This window comes from Pezoporus occidentalis, unplaced genomic scaffold, assembly GCF_034315485.1.
Source record: "Pezoporus occidentalis ecotype Australia unplaced genomic scaffold, CSIRO_AGI_Poc_V1 ctg199, whole genome shotgun sequence".
In the NCBI taxonomy this organism is placed as follows: Eukaryota; Metazoa; Chordata; class Aves; order Psittaciformes; family Psittacidae; genus Pezoporus; species Pezoporus occidentalis.
In genome coordinates, this window is record NW_026913844.1 from 1 (window position 1) to 23319 (window position 23319).

General features: G+C 47.3%; 1 protein-coding gene and 1 long non-coding RNA gene across 6 annotated transcripts in view; both read left to right on the plus strand.

Annotated features, from left to right (window-relative positions):
* Positions 1-6: 6 nt before the first annotated feature.
* The window catches only part of APLP2 (amyloid beta precursor like protein 2), a 43095-nt gene continuing 19782 nt past the window's right edge, over positions 7-23319 (plus strand). For all 5 annotated transcript variants that reach the window (XM_062617602.1, XM_062617603.1, XM_062617604.1 and 2 more), the window contains exons 1-3: positions 7-112; positions 19789-19962; positions 21087-21216. In XM_062617602.1, coding sequence (XP_062473586.1) covers positions 23-112; positions 19789-19962; positions 21087-21216 — 394 coding nt within the window. In that variant the 5' untranslated portion in view covers positions 7-22. The remainder of the gene's footprint in view (positions 113-19788; positions 19963-21086; positions 21217-23319) is intronic.
* LOC134163046 (uncharacterized) lies at positions 8275-9155 on the plus strand. The gene is made up of 2 exons (XR_009964542.1): positions 8275-8312; positions 8981-9155. It is a non-coding gene; the product is annotated as an uncharacterized LOC134163046 (long non-coding RNA).

Consider the following 23319-nt stretch of genomic DNA (forward strand, 5'->3'; position numbering starts at 1 on the left):
GCGGCGGCGGCGGGTGGAGGCGATGGCACCGATGGCGCCGGCGCTGCGCTTCCCGTTCCTGCTCCTGCTGGGGCTGGCCGGCCCCGCGGCCACGCTCGCTGGGTACATCGAGGTGGGTACGGGCCGAGGGGGCCGGTGCCGCTGCCCGCTGAGGGAGCGGGCTCCCCTGGGAGGCTGCCTGAGCGCCGGGCGTTGGCTGGCGGCGGAGGGGAGGCCGCGGTGGGACTTTCTCGCCGTCTCTACCGGGGTGTTCCAAGCCCTTTCGGCTGTGGATGAGAGCCGGGCTGCGGTGGGCAGGAGGTGCGCTGAAGGGAGAGGGAGCTGGAGCGGCTTCTTCCTTCTCATCGGGTGGTGGGTCCGTGTCTTCAGGCAGAGCGCTTCCAGGCGGAGACCGCAGGCCTCGGGTCTGGATTGGGAGCTTCGTCCCGTCGGGATGCTCCGCGGTCGGGGCTTGCTTTGGGAAGTGACCTCTGCATTGTTGGCACGGTGCAGGAGCGGGGTGCTTCGGATTGGTCTAGAAGCTTAGGAGAGTATTAGAGCGCAGTTTGGGAGAGAAAAGCCTCGGTTAAACGGATCCGTTTGATTGCATCCGCTTGGTAAATCCCGAATAAATCCTCGGGCTTGAGCCGTTTCCTTGTTTTTTTGGAGGGGATGCTTCAGGCAAGGGTTAAGGGTTTGCAATTGATATGAAAATGGCTTAGATATCGCAATATATATGCGTAAATACACGCACATCTATACCTGTGTATATCCATGGATGTATTACGTTTATATCTCCACATGGAAGTAATTGGAGAGTGGGATATCCTAACTATACCCCAGATACACACATCTACACCAATACATGAATGTATATTACATTTGCCTCTCTATGAATGGAATTGGAGGGGGGGAAATCCCGACTTTACCCCTAAAGCCCCAAAACTTCGTGTGATTTCTTGATCTCGACAACAAAATGGGGATGAAAAAAACCCTGATTGAAGAACTTCACACCATAACCTGCCTTTTCGAGTGAAACAGCAAAACAAAGGGCAAAGGACGTGCTGGGCTTCAAAGGTGGCACATCAGTAGGGTTTAGGAATCGGTGCGTGGCTGTTGGCTGGGGATACAGCTGCCTTATGTAGGTTCTGGGTTATTGGATGGATAAAGAACGGGCTTGTGGCTGTTGCGCATGGCTTGACTTGCTGGTTTGCAGTAAAATCAAGCAGGTTTGGTTAAGCAGAGCATCTGCCTCTTAAATCTGGAGCTGGGGGTAGTGAATAAGTGGCCATGAGTGGGGCTCTGTAATAGCTTTGCATGTGTGTTGCGTGCTATCACTCAGTGACTTCTCGACAGCTATGGAGAGCAGTGTTCCACCTCACTTGGACCATTCCTGCTGTTCCGTTTCCATACATCAATGGAATGTGGTGATAATTGTCACTGGGAGAAGGATAACCTCGTGCCCGTTGGGGCTGCGCTGAGGGTGTCAGATCCGGTTGCTTGGCTTTGCCTCGGTGGAAGGGAACTGCCCTGGCTGCCTTTGGGGTGACCCCGTTAAATCTGAGCTCTCTGCGCTTGTTTGGGAACTCCTCCAGCTGCAGGTCACTTCCTCTGTCATATCCGAGGCTAATTCCAGCCTTGTGCACATCCCTTTGGGAAGCTGCTGCTGCGGACTACAGAATGCCAGCTGTAATTTCATCCCGAAGCCCGGTGTCCATCCGATGAAGCAGATCCTGGGATTTGCCACTCACAGGATGGGCAGAGGGATTGGCTAAAGGAGCCCTCAGCACCCCAGGAGGGGCTGGCAGCCCATGAGAAGGGGGGTGTTGATGGCAGTGAAACCCTTCCAACATCATTCCTCATCCTGTGTTAGGGTTGGGATTGCAGGCTGGTGTGGGGCAGTGTTAGTGCATAGCCTGTCCTCAGCACAGTGTGCATCCTCTGAAGACACAACAGCATCCGCTGACACAAAATGTCACTGGAATTCCTCCTTTTGCTGCATCCTCTGCCGTTGCCATGTCTGTGGGGGACTGCAGCTCTCCAGGCTCTGCTGCTGCCAGGTTTCCTCATGGATGCGGAGCTTAGGGAGCGGAATGGTTACTGGTTTGGGGTTTTAGGCTGCGATACCTATTGGATGCTGCCAGATAACAGGATGACCAATAGACAGGAGATTGCTTATTTATTATTTGTAGTAATAAAGGTGATGTTTGAAGATGGAGTTAAGGAAAACCCATAGCAGTGGCTGCAGTGATTAGTTTAGTTGGATTGGCACGGTCCCGTTTAGGTGGATTTGCTTTCCTTGATGATCTCAGCCGCCAGTCCCTGTCCCTAGAGCACCCAGTAATCCTCTTAGGGACCACAATTTGAGTTTCTGCCTTTCTTTGCCATCGAAAACACATCTGGGAGTGGCAGATGTGTCTTCTCCTTTGAATTGCTGGTGCCTGAACCTTTGTCCAGGGCGTTCCCAAGGGCTGGTGGCTGGGGACAGTCAGTCTCCCTTTCAGCTCATTGTGGTTGATGGCAGATAACCTTTAACAGTGCCTTTTCTGGATGAATCCGAATAGAAGAGCTTGGAGGAATCACTGGTGCTCAGCTCTTGGTGTTGCATTTGAGCAGTGTGTGTCTTGGGGTTGTGCTGGATTCGGTGCCCGCTGCCACAGCGACGTTGATGCCAGCTGGGGAAAGAGGAAAAATCGGTTCTAATTGGATGTGTATCCCAATGATAAACTGCCTGTGCGGTGCCCTCAAGGCCTTCAAAGATGCAAAGTTTCTTCTTTATCACTTGACCTTTTAGTCTAATCAGATCAGAGGCGATGCAGACTCGGTATTGCTTCTCTTTAATCAGGTTTGCTTCCAATGGCTGTTTCCAAAGCTCTCCCAAATGCTTACCTGCCTGTTCCAAACCACCAGGATTTGGGGTGAGACCCCCCCCCCAGCAGTGTGTTTTGCAGCAGAAGGATGTGTTTTGTGTTATCCGTTCTGTGTGCTTCAGTTCGCACCGACAGAAATGAGCCTTGTGCCATTTCTGCAGCCCTTGGGGACTTGTAATTGCCTGCTGCATTGAACAAAGAACTCCACCTAGGGGAAATTTCCACTCCTCTCTTGAAGTCCTGAGGAGCAGTAAAATTCCAGCCTGGAGCCTGTGGCCTTTGGTTTCCCTCACGCTTCCCAGTAACTGGTAGGGAATAGAATTTCCTATGAAAGGGTTCCTCGACAAAAGCATCTCTAAAGCAGAGCTGTGTGTGAAGGGATAAAGCCCATCAGATGGACATCTGCTATTGCAGAGGCTCTGGAATTCCTGCTGCATTGTGGAATGCCGTGGCAAGGTAAGCCCTGCTCTTTGGAGAAGGCCTTCAGCTCCTCTTGTTTCACATGTGGAATATTTATGGTCTCTCTCTCAAAGGGGTTTTGGGCATTAATGTCTCTGCCGGTGGGTTTTGGTGTTAATGTGTTCGTTGCATCTCCTGAGAGCTATTCAAACCTATTGTGTAGGTGGCTTTTGCTGGGTGTGAGCTTTGTGATCATCGCATACAGCTACTCCTTCAGCCCCTTACAGTGCAAAGGAAGGATTAATGCAGTGTCAGTGCTCTGTACGCCGTTTAAGCTTCTCCTTAGATGATGCTTGTAAAAATTATACCTGTTTTTTTACTCTTTATGTGTCTTCTTGGGGGCATTTGGACCTTAATGTTGTCTATAGAAGTTATTCTGACTGTAGCATCTGCTTCTGCAAGCGTACTTAAACCAAAACCTTGGTCTTCAGTTGGAAATAGAAGAGAAATGCACTGTCTTGGGGGAGCAGTTGGACTTGATGATCTTGACTGTCTTATCGAACCTAGTTGATTCTATATGCCACTATCTGCTCTTTCTACTGGCCCATAGCTCTTTGCCACAGCTTTTACCTTCCTGTTTATCTTAAATGGAGTCTTTAGGGCACTTTGACTGTATTAATTTTGTTATTTGCATTCCAGTATTGCCATTTTTCAGCTTTGTTGCTGCACTAAGGGGTGTGGAGAGAGGAAACAGATTGACAACATTGCACAAAGCCTCAAAGGAACTCTGTAGATGCATATATGTATTGTATGCTTACTACTAAGTTATAAAGCAGCAAGAAGGAAGATGTGAGTGAAGTAAATGGGCAGGTTACTCTTTCTTGTGGCCTGACCAAGTGGCATACTTGTTTTTCTTCTCTGGTTCAGGAGGGCTGGTGGCTCCTCACTGGAAGCAGCAGGCTAAAGGGTAACTTCAGCTAAAGCAGGGCAAGTTGTGCTTCAGGTTACGTGCTGTAGGGGAAAGAAACAAGTGAATTCCTGAGAGAACGAGCACAAGAAAATGTGCATTTCAGAAGAGAGAGTTTGGCTGGGTTTAGTGGAATTTCTAACCATTAGGTTTGCAGATTCACTACCTTCACCCCATTTTCCAGTGCCTAAAAGGGATGCAGGGAACCTGGAGAGGGGCTTTGGACAAGGGATGCAGGGACAGGACAAGGGGAATGGCTTTAACCTGCCAGAGGGGAGATTGAGATGAGCTCTTAGGCAGAAGCTCTTCCCTGTGAGGGTGCTGAGGCACTGGCACAGGGTGCCCAGAGAAGCTGTGGCTGCCCCATCCCTGGCAGTGTTCAAGGCCAGGTTGGATGCAGGGGCTTGGAGCAAGCTGCTCTAGTGGAAGGGGTCCCTGCCCTTGGAACTGGGTGAGCTTTAAGGATCCCTTCCAAAGCAGGTTGTGATTCTGTGTTTAAAACACACAATTGCACCTCTCTGTGTGGTTATCCCAAGTTCCAACTTGGGCTGAACAATGAGAATCCTCATGGCCTGCAAACAGTGTTAAAGGCATCCTTCTGGCAGCAAACCAGCCTGCTTGGCTTTATGTAATCAGGGACCCACCTGACCAGAAATGCATGTGGCTAAGCCGCTTACCAGCGCTTGGGTTTGATGTATTACACTGGGTATTCTGTGTACAGCCAGAGGGAGAGAGAATAAATGCGTTAGTTTTGAAAGATAGGTCCTTATATGGATTAAATTTAGTTATAATGTTTGGTTGTGTTTCGTGCTGTCAGCCGCAATCATGTTCTTGTACGAGTTTATCCATGGCAGCCCTTCCTTTTGGGTTATATCTTTAGTGCCAGTCGCTCTTAACTAGTGTGAGGAGTCAGAATTGCTGCTCTTGGTGGCACTTCATAGAATCCCAGCCTGGTTTGGGCTGGAAAGGACCTTAAAACTCATCCACCTCTAACCTCCTGCCGTAGCATCTGGGCTCAGTCTTAGCTCTCAAGCCTGCTGAGCAGTGGCAATCCAGAGTTTAAATTCATCTTCTTTGTAGGCTTCTTCTTGGGGGTTTCCTCTTCTGAACCTTGGAGATTCCCACCAGTTATTCCAACTGTTAGGATTTTGCCCTGGTCAGCAGTGTGGTGGATTGCTGTGGCTGTCTCCAGTTGATGGAGCTGGCTCTGCCGTTGGTATCCTGTGCAGCCAGCTTTAAAGAAGCTTACAGAAGAGGCGCAATCAGCAACTCCTTGGTGCCTTTTGGGACTGAAAAACATCATGAAATGATGACTTTGAGCCTGAGTTTTGCAAGTCACCAAATAGGGAGGGCTTAGAAATGGCCAGCACAGCTGCAGCCTGAAGAGAAACCCATAGAAGGTGGGAGCTGACTGTTCCTTCCCAGGAATGTCACTAAAGCTTCATGTGTCTTGGCTCCAGGTAAGGCAACAAGCCATCAGTAGTGTTATGGCTCTCCTCTTGGCAATGCGATTCCAACCTGGTACCATGCAGAGGTGCAGCGTGGATGCTAAGCGTGCTTCAGCCCTCGGATGCCAGGCTTTGGCTCTGGGACAGGGATGCATTTAAGTGACTGCATGCAGTAGTTTCTCTCTAACAAAATTACAGCAGCCAAAAGGGTCTTTCAATGCAGGTCGAAGCGGCTGCAAGCACACAGTGATGTCTGGGGCTCCTGGCTGTAACAGCAGGTTGATAGGGAAGTGTCCATTTAAGAAGGATCATTTTACTGATCACTTTTAAATAGAAGTAGTGTTTAACCTCAAGAGTTCCCTTATTTAGGTCCTTTTTTCCCCCTCCAACAAACACTTGCTGCTTAGGTTCTGTTTTCAGATGTCTGATAGGTTCTGAGGTGTCGTCAGTGTTTTGGGGGTTCAAATTCTTGCATTCTTCTGTTAACTCTGTACAACAGGAGCTTGCATTTTCTCACGCAGATGCTGTGCTTGCCTTCTTTAATCTGCCACCTCAAAGCACTGAAGCAGTCAGCGAGGAGACCTCGGAAATGGTCTCTTGATGATGCTACAGCGGAGATGAAACAGCCTTGGTGGAGTGCTGGGTATTTTCCAGGAGTTGCCCTATGCTAACTGCAGTGCTGAAATCAAAAGCCAAACATTTGCATTTCTGTTTCATCTTTGGGCTGCTCTTTAAAGGCCCTTCTGTTATTTTTAGCTCCAGCTCCTGTTGAAAGCTTTGTCCCTCTTCTTTGGGGTTTTGGCTTGGTGAATCCCACTGGTTCTGATGCTGTGGTGTGAAGTGACAGGAACAGAAAGCAAAGTCTTGCCGTTGCCATCTGTCACAATGAACACGATGCACTCCTGTTTCAAGCGGATTTGGATTGCATATTCACAGCAGAAGCTGGTCTCTGCTTAGACCCATGGTAATCTCCAACATAAAGCTTTTAAGCACCACGTCCTCTATGTGGTTTTGGGCTTGGCATGACACGTTGCCAGGCCTAAGTTAAGTCATAGGGTGTTTTATCGCTGTTTAATCTTTTCCCATTCATACTGGGACTAGTAACTTGCCAAAAATGATCCTCCATGAACTGTAAATCACTAATCCCAAGCACCAGTTGACTCCCTAGGCTGGTAGTGGTACAGTAATTGTGGCTCAAATAGAGAGGGGCTTTTATCTGCTGAGTGTTGCTCTCCAAAGATGAAATGCAGCATGTGGGTTCAGGCCTGTGCTCCGAGTTCCCAGCGACTGTATCAGCAGTTGAACGTGAGTCTGTCTCTGCATAATTTATCACAGCTCTTGCTGAAGAAATTGGATTTGATGTCTGCAGTGTTTCACACATACGTGTTTAGAAACCCGAAAGAAGGGAGCGGTGGCAGGATCCAGGCAGAGCACCCCAGCCTGCGTTGAGGGGCTTGGTCAGAGCCGAGTTCTCAAGGGTAGGGTATGGCAGTGCTCATGTATGTGCTTTGATGCTGCTGCGTGTCCAGTTATTACTCTTGAATGGAGCATCATCCATCCCTGGAGACATCCAAGGCCAGGCTGGATGTGGTTCTGAGCATCCTGATGGCCTCATTGCAGGGCATTAGATGACCCTTGAAGGTCCCTTCCAACCCAGACTTATTCTGTGATGCTCACAGCTCCCATTTGTACTGCTGGGATAAATTAAGTTCCTCTAAGTAGTTTGAGTTGCAGGGTTTGAAATAACTGCTTTGTTTCCACAGTCTTAAAGTAGAGCCTCAAAACCTCAAGCAGTGAACAAGGTTTTTTCCTTGATGGTCAACCAAGAAAGTTGGGATTTTGGGTTGGCAACGTGTTGGTGTATTAGAGCTCAGCCTTTGGACACGGTGCTGAGGACTTAGGCAAGAACCAGACCCCAGAAGAGGCTGAGCGTGTGGGTCATGGACTGAAGTTGGGGTGTTCCTATGGGTGTGTGGAGCCTGGCACACAGCATCATGTCACAGCAAGAGAGACCCGCTGGAGGCTTGGGGAAGAAGTGTTCCTGCCCCTGTTGCTTCTGATAAATGCTGTCTTGTTCAGATGGCATCGAGAGTTGCTCTGCAACAAAGCTACTCAGTATGTGGAGATTCTGTTTAGGGCAACAGCCGCCTGCTCGGAAGCAATTCACCACTCACAAAGGCAGGAGATGAATGGCCTGACAGAGCTCAGCCTTGATGCAATGGAGGCTTTGCACTGCTGCATCCCAGCCTTGGCCAGAGCTGGCTTCATGGTTTGAATCACAGCTTGTGATTTGCTTGGCTCTCCCTCACCTTCTCTGTTTGTTGGTCTTCTCATTGTGTGCTTGTACAGCTCTACTTGGGTTGGTGAATGAGAACTTTGGCTAATGACACTGAAAACTGTCATCACCTGGGGTTTGAGTCCCCCATGCTGTGTTCTGTGCAGAGGGTTTAGATAGGAATGGATCCATCCTTTGAAATGCATCTCGCTTCAGGATGTCTTCATCTCTCAGGTTAAGAGACAAAGTCCTTTTGCCTTCTCTCCCTCTCCACCAGATCCTTCCCTCAGCAGCGTGGCCCTAAGGAAGACTGACAAGAAGAGCTTGATTCCTAACGTTAGGATGGCAGGAAGTCTTTCCCCATATGCTTCCATGTAAATGCCACAATACAGGCAAAAGGCATGTTGAAGTAGAGGCTGAAATTCCGAGGTTTGGATGGAACTACAACATGTGAGCAGCTACATGGAGCAAGATTCCCATGTGAATTGGTGGGAGGAAGAGAATACTTCTCACAGTATATACCCATATGGGAGGCTTTCCACAGCATGTTAATTCCCTCTGTCATTGCAGGGCACTGACTAGAATGCATCCTTGGCATCCTGTTGTAATAGGTGCTGCTCTATTTCAAGAGCATTCCTGTTCTGAACTGGCCAACTTCTAAGTCCTGTGCATGCAAACAGCAAACTGACTGCTCCAGAGCAGAATGCTATCAAGATACCCACAGAACTGCAAGCTTCATCTCTAGTGTAGAAGGCTCTAAATGGCCTTTTTCTTCAAGAGAGGAGCGAAGATGACTTCTCTTCAGTGCTGTCCTTGGTTTCAGTTTGGCTTTTTGGGGTTCCTGTTGCTGTATTGCAATATTTTGGCCAAAAGTTAGCTTTTCTCATATTGTTCTGCTGTTTTATTTAACAGTGTGTGATGATTAAACCTGCCTGTAAGCTGCTTCTCGTCCCCTAATAGGGAGCTGGTAGGTTTTTACTGTTTATAACGGCTAGCTTTAAATACTGCAGATGAAGTAAAGCAGAGATTTTGGTTTTGTAAGGATTTGCCTTGGAATATCTCTTGAAATACATCTCCAAGCAGCTCCCATTGAACGGTATGCATCTACATCACGTCAAAGATGACGTTCTTCGGTGATGGAGAGGATTAAAATAGCCATTAAGCTGCAAAATAACACCACATGTCATGTAAAGCACAAAATAAAGATACAGATTGCACATGCTGCGCTGGTCCAGCCTGTTGGAATGCATCAGGATGTGAACATCATCAACTCGAGCCAGGTTTGAGGTGCTCATATTGCAGAGAGCTGAAACTGGAACTTAGTTTGCATATGAAACACTCATCCTGCTGTCTGCAGATACACTTTCTTACTCTCATTTTGTCTCCTGTGTAGTTGGTCCCCTATGCAACACCGTGGCTCCTGAGTGAAACTTAAATCATGTGCTTAGCAGTCTTTGTTGGTGAGAAATACCTTTGGGAATAGTGGCCTCAAAGCAGAGCTCTGTCCTTATTATTCCCACCTCTCTGGGCTAATACATCCCTTTTATTGATAGGGATGAAGATATAGGCAGGCTCTAATGGAATAGCTAGGCCTTTTGTCCTTTCCATGCCAACCTTGACACACATCAGTTCAATTTGTGCCTGTTTCCTAACCCGTTTTCCTCCTCAGTCTGATAGAAGAAGTCTCAAGAGTCCTCTGAATGCTTCTGGCTTCACAGCACAAATTCACCTAGTATGGGTGTCACCGTTGTCCAGGCTAGCTGGGCATTGTGCAGGGGCAGGCAGCCTCCAAGAGAATTCACATTTAGTCTGTTCAGGAGCTCAGTTGGGCTCTAAAGGGTTGTTTTTCTTCTAAGAGGTCCCCAAGAAGGATATGAAACAGATACAGTTTGTAACTGTCTCATGCTATTGCATCATCAAGCTCTGATTTCAACATGGCCTTCTTGGGTACTGATGTGTTACGTGTGAGGTGTCCCTGCCCACGGAAGGGGTGTTGGAACTAGATGATCTGAGGGTCCTTTCCAACCCTAACTGTTCTATGTTGTCAAACATCTGTATATATTCCATAGGGCTTATCCACAGCAGTGATTTACCACGTTCTGGTGAGGTTACTATTGAAAGCTTGCAGCCGAGATGCCTCCATAGCCATGTTTAGAGTTAAAAACCACCTTAACAGGCCATGGCTGAAGTCCCATCAGTGAAAATAAAACCCCAGCTCCCCGGGGTTAGAACTTTATGGCAACATTTACATCCTCTGACTTAGAGAAAGCTCTAATGAAACTACTCAGCCTATGGCTAGGAAAATGGTGAACATCCTTTTGCATCAGTGCACAGATCGATCTATGCTCCAAGCGTGGTCCTAGGCATGGGATTTGCGTGTAAAGGCAGAGTTTCCATTGCTGTCCCTGTCTGCTTGGAGGGCCAAGGAAGTTAAAACTTGTTCTATGTCTTTCTCACTCAAGTGTGTATCATGAATCATAGAATAGTTAGGGTTGGAAAGGACCTTAAGATCACGCTGGACAAGAGCATCAGAACAAGCAAAAGAGCTTCTGTAAGTACCAGTAGCTTCTCTAAGTACCAGTAGTTGCTGTCTTCTGTCCAATAGCTTTTTCCAAACAGGAAAACAAGGAGTTGGTTGGAATCCTTGTGCTCAAAATAACACATCTTGAAGTATTTCTTTACTGGAGAATACTAGGTCTTTAGGGAAAAAAAAGCCAGTTTTGCTGCTATGATGGACAGCCTGGACAAAGGGTTTGCAATAAAAGAGATGGAATAGTAATACCTTTCAGAGACCTTGAAGAGGATTTGAGGTGATGGAAGTTCTCGGTGTGTTGTGCCTGTTTAAGGCACGGTGAAGTGCAGAGAACTGACCATCATGTGTATGCAGCTGCGGTATGGAACTTCTTCCACCAGCTAAGTAGACAGAAAAGAAGCAAGCATCTCCATCCCTCTCTTGGTAATTCCTGGAAAATGCTAAAGGAAACCTCAAGAAAACAGGTATCAGTGTACACAGAGTTCCTGCTCACAAGTTGGAATCTCTTTTTATATCCAAGGTAAAATTCAGCTCTCCCATTTTGTTGTATTTCCATGCAGTGCTGCAGCTGTGATAGGGATGGAGGAACTATAAAGCTCAGGTGTGTTTGTACAGCATACACCACCAGTTAAACGTGGGGCAGTGTGAACTGTTTGGGGTTCTGGGCTGGCTTCTGTTGAACTGGGATCTAAACTTACCCAGCTCTGTCTGTGCTATAAATGACCCCTTAATTTTCTAATAGCATTAAGCAGCTCTTCTAAGTAGAGATGTGTTGCTTCCCTTAAAGGGACTGTTTAATACAGCCATTAGTTTCTCTGTGCTAGCCTGGCTATGATAGGATGCTGTGATGATTAAACCCTGGCTGATAAATTAATGCTTTAGAAAGCAAATGCTACTAAATTAGTCAGGATTGCTTTTAAAGGGTAAAAAATGGAAATCCATTAAGCCATTACTGAGTTCCTTTACTTTCAGTGACCCTGCTGCTGACTGAACTTTAGGGGACTTCAGAAAGCTCTTTGTTATTTGACTTGTGGTGTGTCAGACTGCTCGATCTAGGTGCTGGCAATCCAGGGAATAGATGGAAGTCCACCCTTTATCCTCTGCTTTTGGAAGGAGGAAGGAAGTTGGGAGATTTGAGCCCAAATCCTGCTCGTAATACCAGGATGCTTCTGAGAGCTGTTCACTGATGGGACACAAGCTTCAAACTAAGCTTTTGCCATCGGACTTTTGGAAGCTTGCTCCGAGCCATCCTCCTGCACTTGAGCCTCTTTGCTGCTCACAAGAGGGTAGTGCTTGTCAGGCTTTAACCTGCTCCTGTGTGCTTGCTCCTTCTTCTCCAGGTTGCCAGCATTAGTGGCAGGAAACCGGCAGCCTTTCATTGGCTTTACTGCTGTTTACTGGGATCAAGAACAGCTGCAGCCTAGGGAATGAAAGGCTGGTTTGGGGTGAGAATCTGAGGTGGTTTGGCTGAGTTAAATCTCTTGCATTTATCTTGGAGCCAGTGAGGACTGAAAACTGAAAGTTCCTGGGGTGATGTTTAGGTTGAAGTTTTCTGTTTTGGGTGAAAGAGCTTCCTTTGCTGTAGCTGAATCTGGGAACAGCAGGTACCGCAAGTGCAGTAACCTGTGCTTTTGCCAGGAGCTTAGAGATGTGAGTATAAATGTGGTTACATTTATACTTACAGCGTCCGTTTGGATGCTGAAAACAGCAAAGCTCATCCATAGCTTTTTGGTACCTTGTTCATTTTGATCTGGATCAGCATTCACTTGGCAAAGCAGCCCTTGGATCAAATAGATGAGCGGGGACTTTGCTGTGTTCAGAAGATGGTCATCAGCATGGTTTGGCAAGGCAAGACCTAAAAACCTCATGGATTCCTCTTCCCCATTTGAAGTTTGAGCTGGGCTCTTTGGACAGCAGAATTACCATAAATTTGGGTTTGGAGTGATTTTTGTTTCCCAGAAGATGGTGAATTTTGGGCTGGAAAGCGATCAGCATGACCCGCAGGGCTTCATTAGAGTGATGCACAGTGGCTTATTCCTGTGTGCTATAGGGAAGTTGGTGTGTTACCCAACTGCAGGACTTGAAGGTATGAAATGGGTGTTTTTCCATGTTCCAAACCAACTGCAGTCTGCACAGGAACCAATCTGTGATCCTGAACAACAGCTATAAAGGGAGGGATACTTGAGCTGGAAAGCAAACCCAAACTGCATTCCCCCTTTTTATCTTCCCTTTATCTTGCATTTGTTTTCCCCCAGGCATTTTTCCTTGCCACTCCAAATTCCTGGTGCTCTGTTAAGATACACCCTGTAGTTTCCTGCTTGCTTTCTGGGTACTTGTGTATTAGGGAAAAACACAGTCTTAAGTCATCTGAGTGGTTCCATGGGCGGTCAGGCTGAGTTCCTACATTGCAGGCTTCCTTGGGATGCTCCCACTAAGATAAAACCAATATTCGTGCTGCTTTGAGGGCAGGGTTTTGGTTTGTTCCCCCCTGGAATGCTAAAGCACTTGGATTCAGTAGTCAGAAGTTACTCTCCTGGTCTCCTTTCTGCCAGCTTTTCCCACTGGGAAAGCTAGTGGACATGTTGCGTGTGTGAGTTGGGATGAGTTTGAGTCCAGAAGTTATTTTTGCTTCGTGCAAATTGTTTTGAAGTGATGGGAGATGTTGGAAATGTACTTTCTTGTGTGTTATGGAATCTCTGTATCCCGGTAACCACAGCGATTCTATTCCCTGAGTCTTAATGTAGCTGAAGAGCGTTAAGCTAGAAAGGAGTTGTATTAAACCGTGGGGAGAAGCTACAAAACAGGGTTATATCTCAGCACTCCCCCATACGCGTGCCGTTGTCAGTGAAGCCTTTATGGTATGAACAGTGATGGTTCATGTTAACAGCTCAATAATGAAGCTGAAATCCAAAAGGAGAGCCAGATGCTTTTCCTAAGCGGGGTCGAGGCGGTTTGGATGCCCAAGTAATTCCAGTGGGAAGGCAGTAATTAGTCTTGCTGTGCACAACAGAAATGATGGCACAGATTGGAGCGATGAGGAGTTGAGGATTAAACCAGGCTGAGCCTGCTGACGGGTGACCTTAGGCAAGTCACTTGACTTTGTGCCTTAGTTTAGCCCAGGAATAAATAGGTCCAGCTCCATGTGCTGTGATATGACTTAGGATCTCTGCATGAAATGGAGCCTTTCAGTGGCTCTGGTGCTGTGTTTTGCTGGAAAGGGGAAGGAAGAGGCTGTAAGTGCAGCCATGCAACGCTTTGCATGGAGATAGGTCCCGAAATCCTTGCGAGGAGTGGAAGGCAGCTCGGCTGGTGAAACATATTTGGACCTACCTGTGCACTGTGTAAGGATTATTAAAGGCATAATAGTGCTGGGTTTCTCTATTTTCAGGGTGGCTTTCGTGGTAAACCGTTCCAGTCCCAGCCATTAGACCCAAGTTTTGCATGCTTGAGGCCTATAAATTAATCTCTTTCTAAAGGACACTGGTCTGGGTACAGGAACATTTGTTCAGGGAACGTTCCAGGCAAGTTGATGTGAACTCAGCCTCTCTGGGGGTAGGAAAGAGGATGCCAAAGGCAACTGCGTTACACAAACAACTTCAGGAATCCAAGACTATGCTGAGCTGTGGCTTTGCTGGGACTAGCTGTGCACCAGTACTGCCTGCAGTGCTGCTTTCCCTATCTGAGCATGGCCCTTCCCCAGTGCAGATGTCTGACAGGCACATTATCTGCCCAATGGCTTGTGTAGGCTTCCTTTGTGGAGCATGATAAGCTAGAGGAGGAGGAGGAGGAAGTAACCTGCTGCCTCATTAATAGGAGCTTCAAGGGCAGTCACAGGTACTTGGAAATTCCCCTTTTTCTCTGCAGGAAGGGTAAAGCTCTGGATGAAGATCCATCGATGGTTGTCACTGCTAGGCATCCAGTATGAACTGCACCCCAGCTAACACTGCAGCTCCCCACCGGTTCCCAGTTTGCTGCTGGTGCAGGATCCTCCTCCCCAAGAGTCAATAAAGGACGAGCAGATGAGAACTCCTCCCCTTCCAGCAAGTTAAAGCAAGCCAAAGGCTGCCATTTCTGCCATTGAAATTCAAAGGCAAACAGGGGCTGGTATTATCAGCTCACACCAGATCTGCCTGCAGACAATAATTCTTCCTGCCTTGGCCCCCTGCCCGTGTGCATTATTGTAATTATCAGCAATGGGAAAGAAAACCCTAAAGCAATAAAGCTGGGATGAGCTGCTGGGCTGAGATTTACTGCCTGCTGTGTCAGGCATTCATTAGCCTGCCTGGGTTCCAGCCACCTATCTGCTGAATAAAAGCAGGAAGAGGAGCGAAGGAAAAGCAAGCATGAAACCCAATCTGAGGCAGGAATTGAAAGCTTTGCTCGTGTGCACAAGCTCGGAATCCCAAAGCAGGGGAATTTTAAGTGCTCTGCTCAGTTCTTGGGCCTGAAGTTGGGAGCAGCTTGCTCCAAGCCCCTCTGTCCAACCTGGCTTTGGACACTGCCAGGGATGGGGCAGCCACAGCTTCTCTGAGCATCCTGTTCCCTGTCCCGAGCCCTCTGTGCAGTTTTCAGCCCAGGAAAGGGTGGAAAGGTAAAACACCCATGCATTTCAAAGCAGCAGCCATTGGGGTTTGTGGTTCCAGGAGGACTGGTAAGGTAACCAGGCTCATTTTAGTATCAAAGGGACTGCTGGAATTCCTCAGTGGTCTTGAAAGGGTTCAATTTATAACCTCGGTATGCGTGGCTGTTACAGTGACAGAAGAGGAGCTGCAGCCTTGTGCTGCAGAAACCAGAGGAAATGCATTAACAAAACAGTCTTCTTTCCCTTTTTCCTTTAATGAAGCAAAGGTGGGAGGCGTTCATCGGGGTAGGGAGCATGCTGAGCAGCGTGTTCTCAGGTCCCTCAGGTTGTGCTTCACGTGTGTTCCAATGTTAATAACCAGGATTGCTTTCAAGGGGCTTTGCTTAATTAAAACCAACCAGCACAGGCAATCTTCCCAAGTAGTGCCTGGCGTTCCTTGTCAGCGTGGCAGCGAAGAGATGGGGAATTCTTGTAACTCTTCCAGCAGGGAATCTGCTGGGACCTGCAGGCTCTGCCGCAGAAGGCTGCGCGTTTCCTTCTCTGGCCACCAAGTCAATGCCGTTCACAATCAGAGCTTCATTTCAGCACCTTATGGATGCTCCAGGCTGGAGTTCCGGTTGGAAAACGACTTAATCTTCTGTGGCTTTATCCAGGCAGGGCTGCTGGTGTTTTTGCCTCAAAGGAAACCTGCTGGGAAGCACAGTGTGAGTTTTCCTTGCAGGCTCTCTGTCCTTCTCAGGCTCTGATTTTCCATAGTGCATGTGCAATTTGGGAGCAGCTCTTCAGCATGAATGAGTAGGGAATCAAGGTTTCCTGCTAAGCTCCCATCCACTGTGCTTTTACTTGAATGAAGATTGATCCTGTGGCTAATCTGATGAGATAGGCGAGGGGTCTGCAATGTTTGACCTCACTGAAGATTCAGGCCGTAGTTAAATGATGCTGCTTTGTGGGTATCCTTGTGCTGTTCAGGTACTCAGGGCCTCGCTTCTGTCAAACACAGGGATGAACTTCTCCTCCCAAAAGCAAACCTCCAGTCCTGAAGTCCACAGCAGCATGTGCCAGGCTTTCCTGACCGGCACTGGATAGGGAGCTGGGCTGAAGAAGGGTTTGTTGTGTTGAGCTTTAACAGATCTTGGAAGTAAAAGGCAAGGAATATGTGTGTGGTTTTCAGGTTCTATCCTTCCAAACTGCGATGTATTGTGTGTGTTTGAGGGGTAGATGTCCCTGTTCATCACAACTGGAAGGGGCTGGTAGTGAATTAAAATACTTGGGCATCGGAGGGGAAGATGTAGAGGTTTGGATTCCAGTGTTTCAGGGACCATAAATCAGGCACTGCGTGACAGGGTGAGGTATTTAACTGACTTTAACTGGCCAGAGATTTATGTGTTTATGGAATCAAGTACTTCCTTGGTCTTGGAAAGCAAACTTGGGTTACAGAACTACACCAAAAGGCAGAGTGGAACTTATCATGAAGCATCCTGTGAATGCGAGTGCCAGTGAGGAAAGTGATGGTTTATGTAAATCTGTTTCCCAAATAGCATTCATCTTGCTCTCACGTTATGGATATATATTAATAGGGTAATAGGTCCTCAAATAACATTCGATGAGGAGGTACGCAGCTGGATCAACTCTCTTCCATTATGTGTGTGTTGCCCCTCCTAAGCTGTCAGCCTGCTTATTTAAGAAGTGGAATAGTTGCTCCCCAGCAGTGGAGGAGGCGGCTGCTTCCATTTATGGCTGGGAAATTCCCAGAGAAAAACGTGCTGTCAGCTTGTTCATCCCTCTGCAACGTGAGTTCTCTGCAGTGCTGAAGAGCTTAACGCAGGACATGGCTTTATCCCAAGCTTCGTGCTGGTTTGCATGTTCCTTAGCTCTGCTTTTGCAAAGCGATGCTTGGGGATGGCCCATCCCTGGCAGTGTTCAAGGCCAGGTTGGATGGGGCTTGGAGCAACCTGCTCTAGTGGAAGGTGTCCCTTCCCACCCAAAACAGTCTATGAATGTAGACTGGATAACCTCACCCTGAGCCATCTGCTTTTATTTCTGATGCACCAAGGGCAATTGTGTGTAGCAACTCAAATTTGTCCCCAAAAGGTGACTTTCTTCACTACTTAAGTAGCAGTGTTAAAGATGTGGCTTCCACTGGTACAGATTAAGTTTGCTGTGCCCTGTTCTCTCATTTCAGGTAGAATGAGATGAATGTACTGCATTTTAACTGCTGGGGTTGAAGCAGCCTCTCACTCAAAACCCTTATCTTGCAGGTCATGGGGTTAAAGATTCAGCTTCACTTACTCAACAGCCTGCTGCAAGACAACATTTCTTCCATTGGATTAAAAGTGATGAAATCAAGTCACTGGTGACCCCTTTGTTCAGCTGTGAACTGGGGCTTAGCATGCTCTGGTAGCTGGGGCAACAACCCTGCTCTGATAGGTAAAGTATGTGAGCAATCCACCCGCGAGGAGGTTTGATACCTTTGCCACAGTGCGAGGTGTCAGGCTGGAGAGACAGCAAAACCAAACCCTGGATGTGCCTGGGGCTGGTCATGATGTCAGGAGCCTGGTATGTGTTTGAACAGGAGTCTGCTCATGCAAGAGCTGCTGTGAATGGATCACTTAGGGATGTTTCTGCCTCCTTTGCTTATGGTTACCTCATTTTGCTGCAGTTTGCTTTGGAGAAAACAGATTCCCAGCATCAGTGGTGTTAAAAGATCTCCAAACCATTCCAGACCTGCACTGTATTCTTGTGAGGGTTAACACCTTGTGCACGCTCCATCTTGCATTTCCTTTTGTCCTTTTCAGAGTTCAGCTTGAATCTTGGTTGAGGTTTCCCTGTTGTCACCAGACAAAGCGATTCTTCCCTTGAACGTGTCAAGTCTTGTGCTCTCTGGAACGTGGTTTTGGTACCAAAGTGGTGTTGGTTTGGAGAGAGATAAAAAGGCCCTCTTACAAAGGGTGTATGTGTGTGTTTATAGAGTGATGAAGGAGCATTCTACATTGGCCTTTTCCTTTTGGAAGGCTACAGCAGAGAGGAGGCAGCACAGGAGCATGGGTTTGCTGTTTGCCATCAGTTAGCACTGGATAGAAGTGAATGTCTATTAAATGGTTTGATTTCTTAAAGGACCACATTACTGCATCCTGTTACCATCAGTGTATTCATCCCGAGCCCTCCTATACTTGAAGTACAAACTGTCTTATTTTTGTCAGCACAGAGCAGGACAAATTCCTATGCTAAACTTGTGTGTATAAGTGAACTTGGAAGCATTCTGTTGTGGGACATTGATACCAGTCTCTTACATATGGTTCAGTGTTTTATTACTTTGTGATCTGTGCTAGAACGTGCTCTCATATTGGGTTAGATTGAGTAGAAGCTGCTTCTGTAAGACTCTGTCTTAAATGATGTGCAGTTGAATAAGTCCTTGAAACTCAAGGGGTGGGTTTTCTGTCTGTTAAGACACGAATTTAGGCTTTTGTGTCTCATCCCAAGCATGTGGTCAGCACTGCACAGTCCTTGGCTCCTTGTTGAATGTCTTATCTCCAGGCAGTGATTTTGTGTGTAAACAGGGAGGGGGAGAAATGAGCTGATTAGAATGGAGTGAATATTTTCCTACTATCCACCAAGCAGGAGCTGCACCCAGGGGTTGTCCCATTGGATTCTCCTCTTTCTTTGTGTGCTTCAAGCATGCATGTATTGACACAAGCTGATGGGGACCTGCAGGCAGTAGGAATGAATGGTGCCCACTGTGTGTGGCTTTGAGTGTATGAAAAGCTAAAGATGAAGGCAAGGAAACATGAAGCTGTGGAGCAGTGGTCCCTGGAGCCTCTGTTTCTAATCTGCCTTTTCTGAAGCAGCTGAAGTGGATTTCATTCCCTTAAACTCAACACTCTTTAAGGTGTTTTCTTTGCCTCATAGCCCTTCTTTTACAACAGCAAGTAGTTGTGTAGGGGGAGCATGTCCAGCTCCCAGCATTCACTCAGGCTTTTCAGCAGAAGCCCAAGCCTGCAATTGAATTTAATCCCCTTTTTCTCCTTTTGGTCAGGCAGCAAGATTGCCAACAGGGAGCCTGACCTTGTTTGCATTGATCAGTCTGCAGTTTGACCCACATGTGGGGCTGGGCTGGCAGGGTTTTGTCTGCCAGGGCAGGCTTGGAAGTGCACAGAGTACACATCAGGATCCAGGCAGGACAAATACCCATAGGAGTGCACTGACCGAGAGACAACAGGCTTTGAGGACTTGGGTGCAACAGCTTCTGATTCAGCAAAGCTGCCTTTACTTGTGTGTTAGAGCAAGAAGCTTCAGTGTTTCCATCCCGAGTTTGTGAAGATTTTGGGAGAAGCACAAACTGGGAACTCTGAGGAGGATTTGTGCAGCTATTCCATCAGGAATGGCAGTAGCGTGGGTAACCTCACAGAGGTGTTCCTGCCAAAAGCTACTGGTATTAGTTATTTGTCTTCAAATACGGGCTGAAGTTTTTCAGTGGGCACAGCCTTGAGGTGTGAATCACTGTTGGTTTTGGTAAGCTGTTGAAGGAATAAAAGCAGAGTTTGGAAAAACACTGTTGAAAAACGTGATGTGTGCTGAGCATCTTTAAGGAATATCATTACAGAATGGTTGGGAAGACTCCTCCAATGTTCTGGGTTAAGCAGGAGCTCTCTAGAGGAGCTGGCAGAGGCCTTTTGGTTCTTTGGGTCGTTCTGCTTTCCATCAGACCATGCACTCAACGTGTCCTGTCTCTTTGCAGGCGCTCGCAGCCAATGCTGGGGCAGGCTTCGCGGTGGCAGAGCCTCAGATTGCCATGTTCTGTGGGAAGCTCAATATGCACGTGAACATCCAGACTGGGAAATGGGAGCCTGACCCTTCTGGGACCAAGAGCTGCTTTGGAAGAAAGGAAGAGATCCTGCAGTACTGCCAAGAGGTGAGTTTTCCTGTGTGCCCCTGCATCGTCACTGCAGCCAAGGAATTGGATTCCCATTTAGCCCGTCAGTAGCAAATTAACCCTGCAGGAAAAGAGCTTGCTTTCGACTAGCTCGATTCCATGACCTGTTTGCAGAGCAGGGAGAGCACCACGGTGGGATTGAGGAGCTGCCTCTGGTTTACATCAGCCGCAGAAGGGGGTCAGTGTTTTAAGTAGAGGGTTTTTGCGGGGCTATCTCCAAATCTTAACCTGGTTCACCAGCATCACCACCACATTGTACGTGATGGAACCTGACACTATCCTCATCAAAATGTGGCTGGGCTGTTCTCAGCAGCATGTTCAGATCAGGCAGAACATTAGAAAAGTACCTTCATCAACGTTTTGACAGTATTTACAGGCTCTTTGTGCTTTATTGTAAAAGATGTAATGTCCTTTCAGTGTGCTTCAGATAATGCTGTAGCATATTGGCTTTGGTAACTGTCTTTAATTGCTCCTCTGAGGTGACAGGCAAGGCAAATACTCTAAGTAATGTATCTTTTAAATAGGAAAGTGCTAGAATGCACCATGTCTGGACTTACAAGGCTGACGTAATTGGGGCTACATTTGGTTCACATAGTAAAAGCCTGAATATATAAGTCAGCGTCTGGACTTGAGAACTCGAGGAGGATGTAGGAATGATATTAATACATCATAAATGGAACAGGCATAAGGAAACCTGAGGAGGTAGGTGCATATTAGCCTGACAAGTGTCTGAAGATGTTCCTAAACCCTGTTTGTTGGTGGTTGCCCTCTTCCAGAGGGTATCATGCTGCACCAGACAGGATGGAATGGAGAAATCTCCTCCTCCACTACCACGCAAAGCCAAACACCTCAGCTTAGTGCCAGCAAAGGCTTTTGCTGCTGACCTGGCTTCCTCCTGCTGCAGAGAAGTGATGGATGACACATTCCGTTTCTCAAGCCCTGGGTGCCAAGCAGCTTTTTTATGTCTTCAGCTGTTGTAAGCTTGATCCAGAAGAGAACGTGTGTCCGTGCGGGGATTGGAACTTGGCTTTGTGTGGAGAATCAGCCTCGCTGCTTTGGTGAGGAGCCACTTTGCCCATTCTCTGTCCTTTCTTGTGAAACAGATGTATCCAGACCTGCAGATTACGAACGTGGTGGAAGCCAACCAACCCGTCAGCATCGACAGCTGGTGCAAGAGGGGGAAGAAGCAGTGCAAGGACCACACTCACATTGTCGTGCCCTACAAGTGCCTGGGTGAGTGGGTGGTGTGATGTGTTTGCGTGTTCACAGGGAGCAGAAAGTCTTCTGGCTTCTAACAGAGGCAACAACTGAGCTTTACAAAGCTTCTCACCTCCCAGGTTGCCATTTCCACATCCAGCTTCCTCTTAAACGTTTTGATTTCCACAAGATGGAACTCTCCCTTGTCTCAAGCAGATCAACAGCTTGATAGCAGCTGTGGTGGGATAATGGTGCCCGGCATGCAAAAGAAATCCCCATTCCCTCTGCAACTGCCATAAAAACCTGAAGGCTATTGTACTTGAGTATCACAAAGACATTGGGATTTAATGCTCTGATCCTATTTTTGTGGAGCTTTAATATTTTGTTGCCTTGGAGACTCCAATGCTCCGTGTGTTCAGGCTTCCTGCTTTGGTCTTGGCAAGAGCTCTCTATTCTATTTCCACAACTATATTTAAACGTTGCTGTTCCAAAGAGGCCCTGCTTCTTGCAGCTGTATCCCATGTCCCCACTTTGAACTGGGGAAGAATATCAGAGAAACTGATGGGTTTCATGGTGCTTTCCAGAATCTCTCCATCCACTGGAATGAAGGCCCATGTTTAGCTTGTTTACCTTGCAGCTTTTGACCTGTAGGTTGTGCGTGACACCATGCTGCACTGCATGTGTTCTTAGCACTAAGCTTAGTCTCAGCTGGCTGATTCTCTTTGGAGTTATCCACTGGAAAATAGATGGTTTAATGGAAGTCTTGTGCTATCCTGGGGAGTCTGAGTGCTGGGAGCATTGAGTGGGAACCGGTTTTCCTTATCTATGGCCTGATTTCAAGTTAGGATGTGGTTTGGTGTAGGAGAACACAAGCAAATCTGCAGAACTGAATGGGTACTTTGTTCTGTGTGGGTGTGTATACATACATACACCTTCATATATATATATACATATATATGCACACAAATACATATGCACACACACACATATGCCTTCCAATAGACGATCACAAAGCACATCATAAACATGGAAGCTGTTGTGGAAGCAACCTGGGAGAAAGACTCTTGTCTTTATAGATGTGGCAGTTCAGGTTTGAGAAGCAACCAAATCCAGCTGCTTATGCAGAGGATTCGTAATGGAAATGAGGATGAAAGCAAGATCTCTGGCTTTATGAGGAGTCATCTCGTTGAGGAGTAATCCTTCCCCAAGCCTATTCTCCAGCTGAAAAATAAGCTGATTTTAGTGACGCTGCCCTAAAATGTGATAAGCATTAAACTCTCTGTTCAAGTTTGTAATTAGTGTCTTTCCCAGTGTTCCTGGCTTGTGCTGCTCAGCCTGCGAGGCAGCTTTGGCTTGCAAAGCTGAGTGGCAGCTCAGTAGTCCACGTGTACATCAAATACATTCTCTTGTTTTCAGCAGCCCACAGATTGCTCGTTGCAAGTGGATGATGTGTTTCTGTGGGGTGCATATGTAGTCAAGGGGATCTTGTGCCCATTCCTGCTTGTGTCTTCCTCCCTTCATTAAAGCACAGACTGTCTTGAGGTAGGATTTTGCTGCTTGCTGATGAACCTTCTGCTGCCTCCCCCCAGCAGTGAAAGCTCTTTTGTCATTCGAAGGTTAAAGAGGGGAGAAGAGAAGCCATTAGCACTGCCCCTGAACTGTAAAAGGAAGGTAACAATAGGATGATGGGAGCAGGGCTGAGCCTGCTGAGGTGTGAAAAGACAAACCAGGCTGCTGGGTGGCATGGAAACATAAGAGGTGACAAGGAAACACTTCTTATGCCTGCTCTGAGCTGAAAAAGGAGAGGATTTGCTTTTCTGACAGTGGCCATCAGTGGGGAAGGTGCCATTAACATATAGCATGTCAGGGTTGTCCAGGTCCTGGGTGGCTTGAGAGGCTCTTCCGTGTGTTCTGTGTGATGGTGTGAGGATTCAGTGTTGTTCGAAAGAGCTGTTTGTTCACATTTACTGATCATTTTGAGTCTTGTGCCTTCAACCTCAGTCTCTTGATTTTAAAGCTTGGTCAGTGTAAGCTTTCCTATTAGAAGCACTGAAACCTGTCCTGAAAGGGAAGGATTGTTGAGTTTAAAACCTAGGTGGCCAGTTCTGAGATAAGGAAATGGGGGAAAAGCCATCTCTC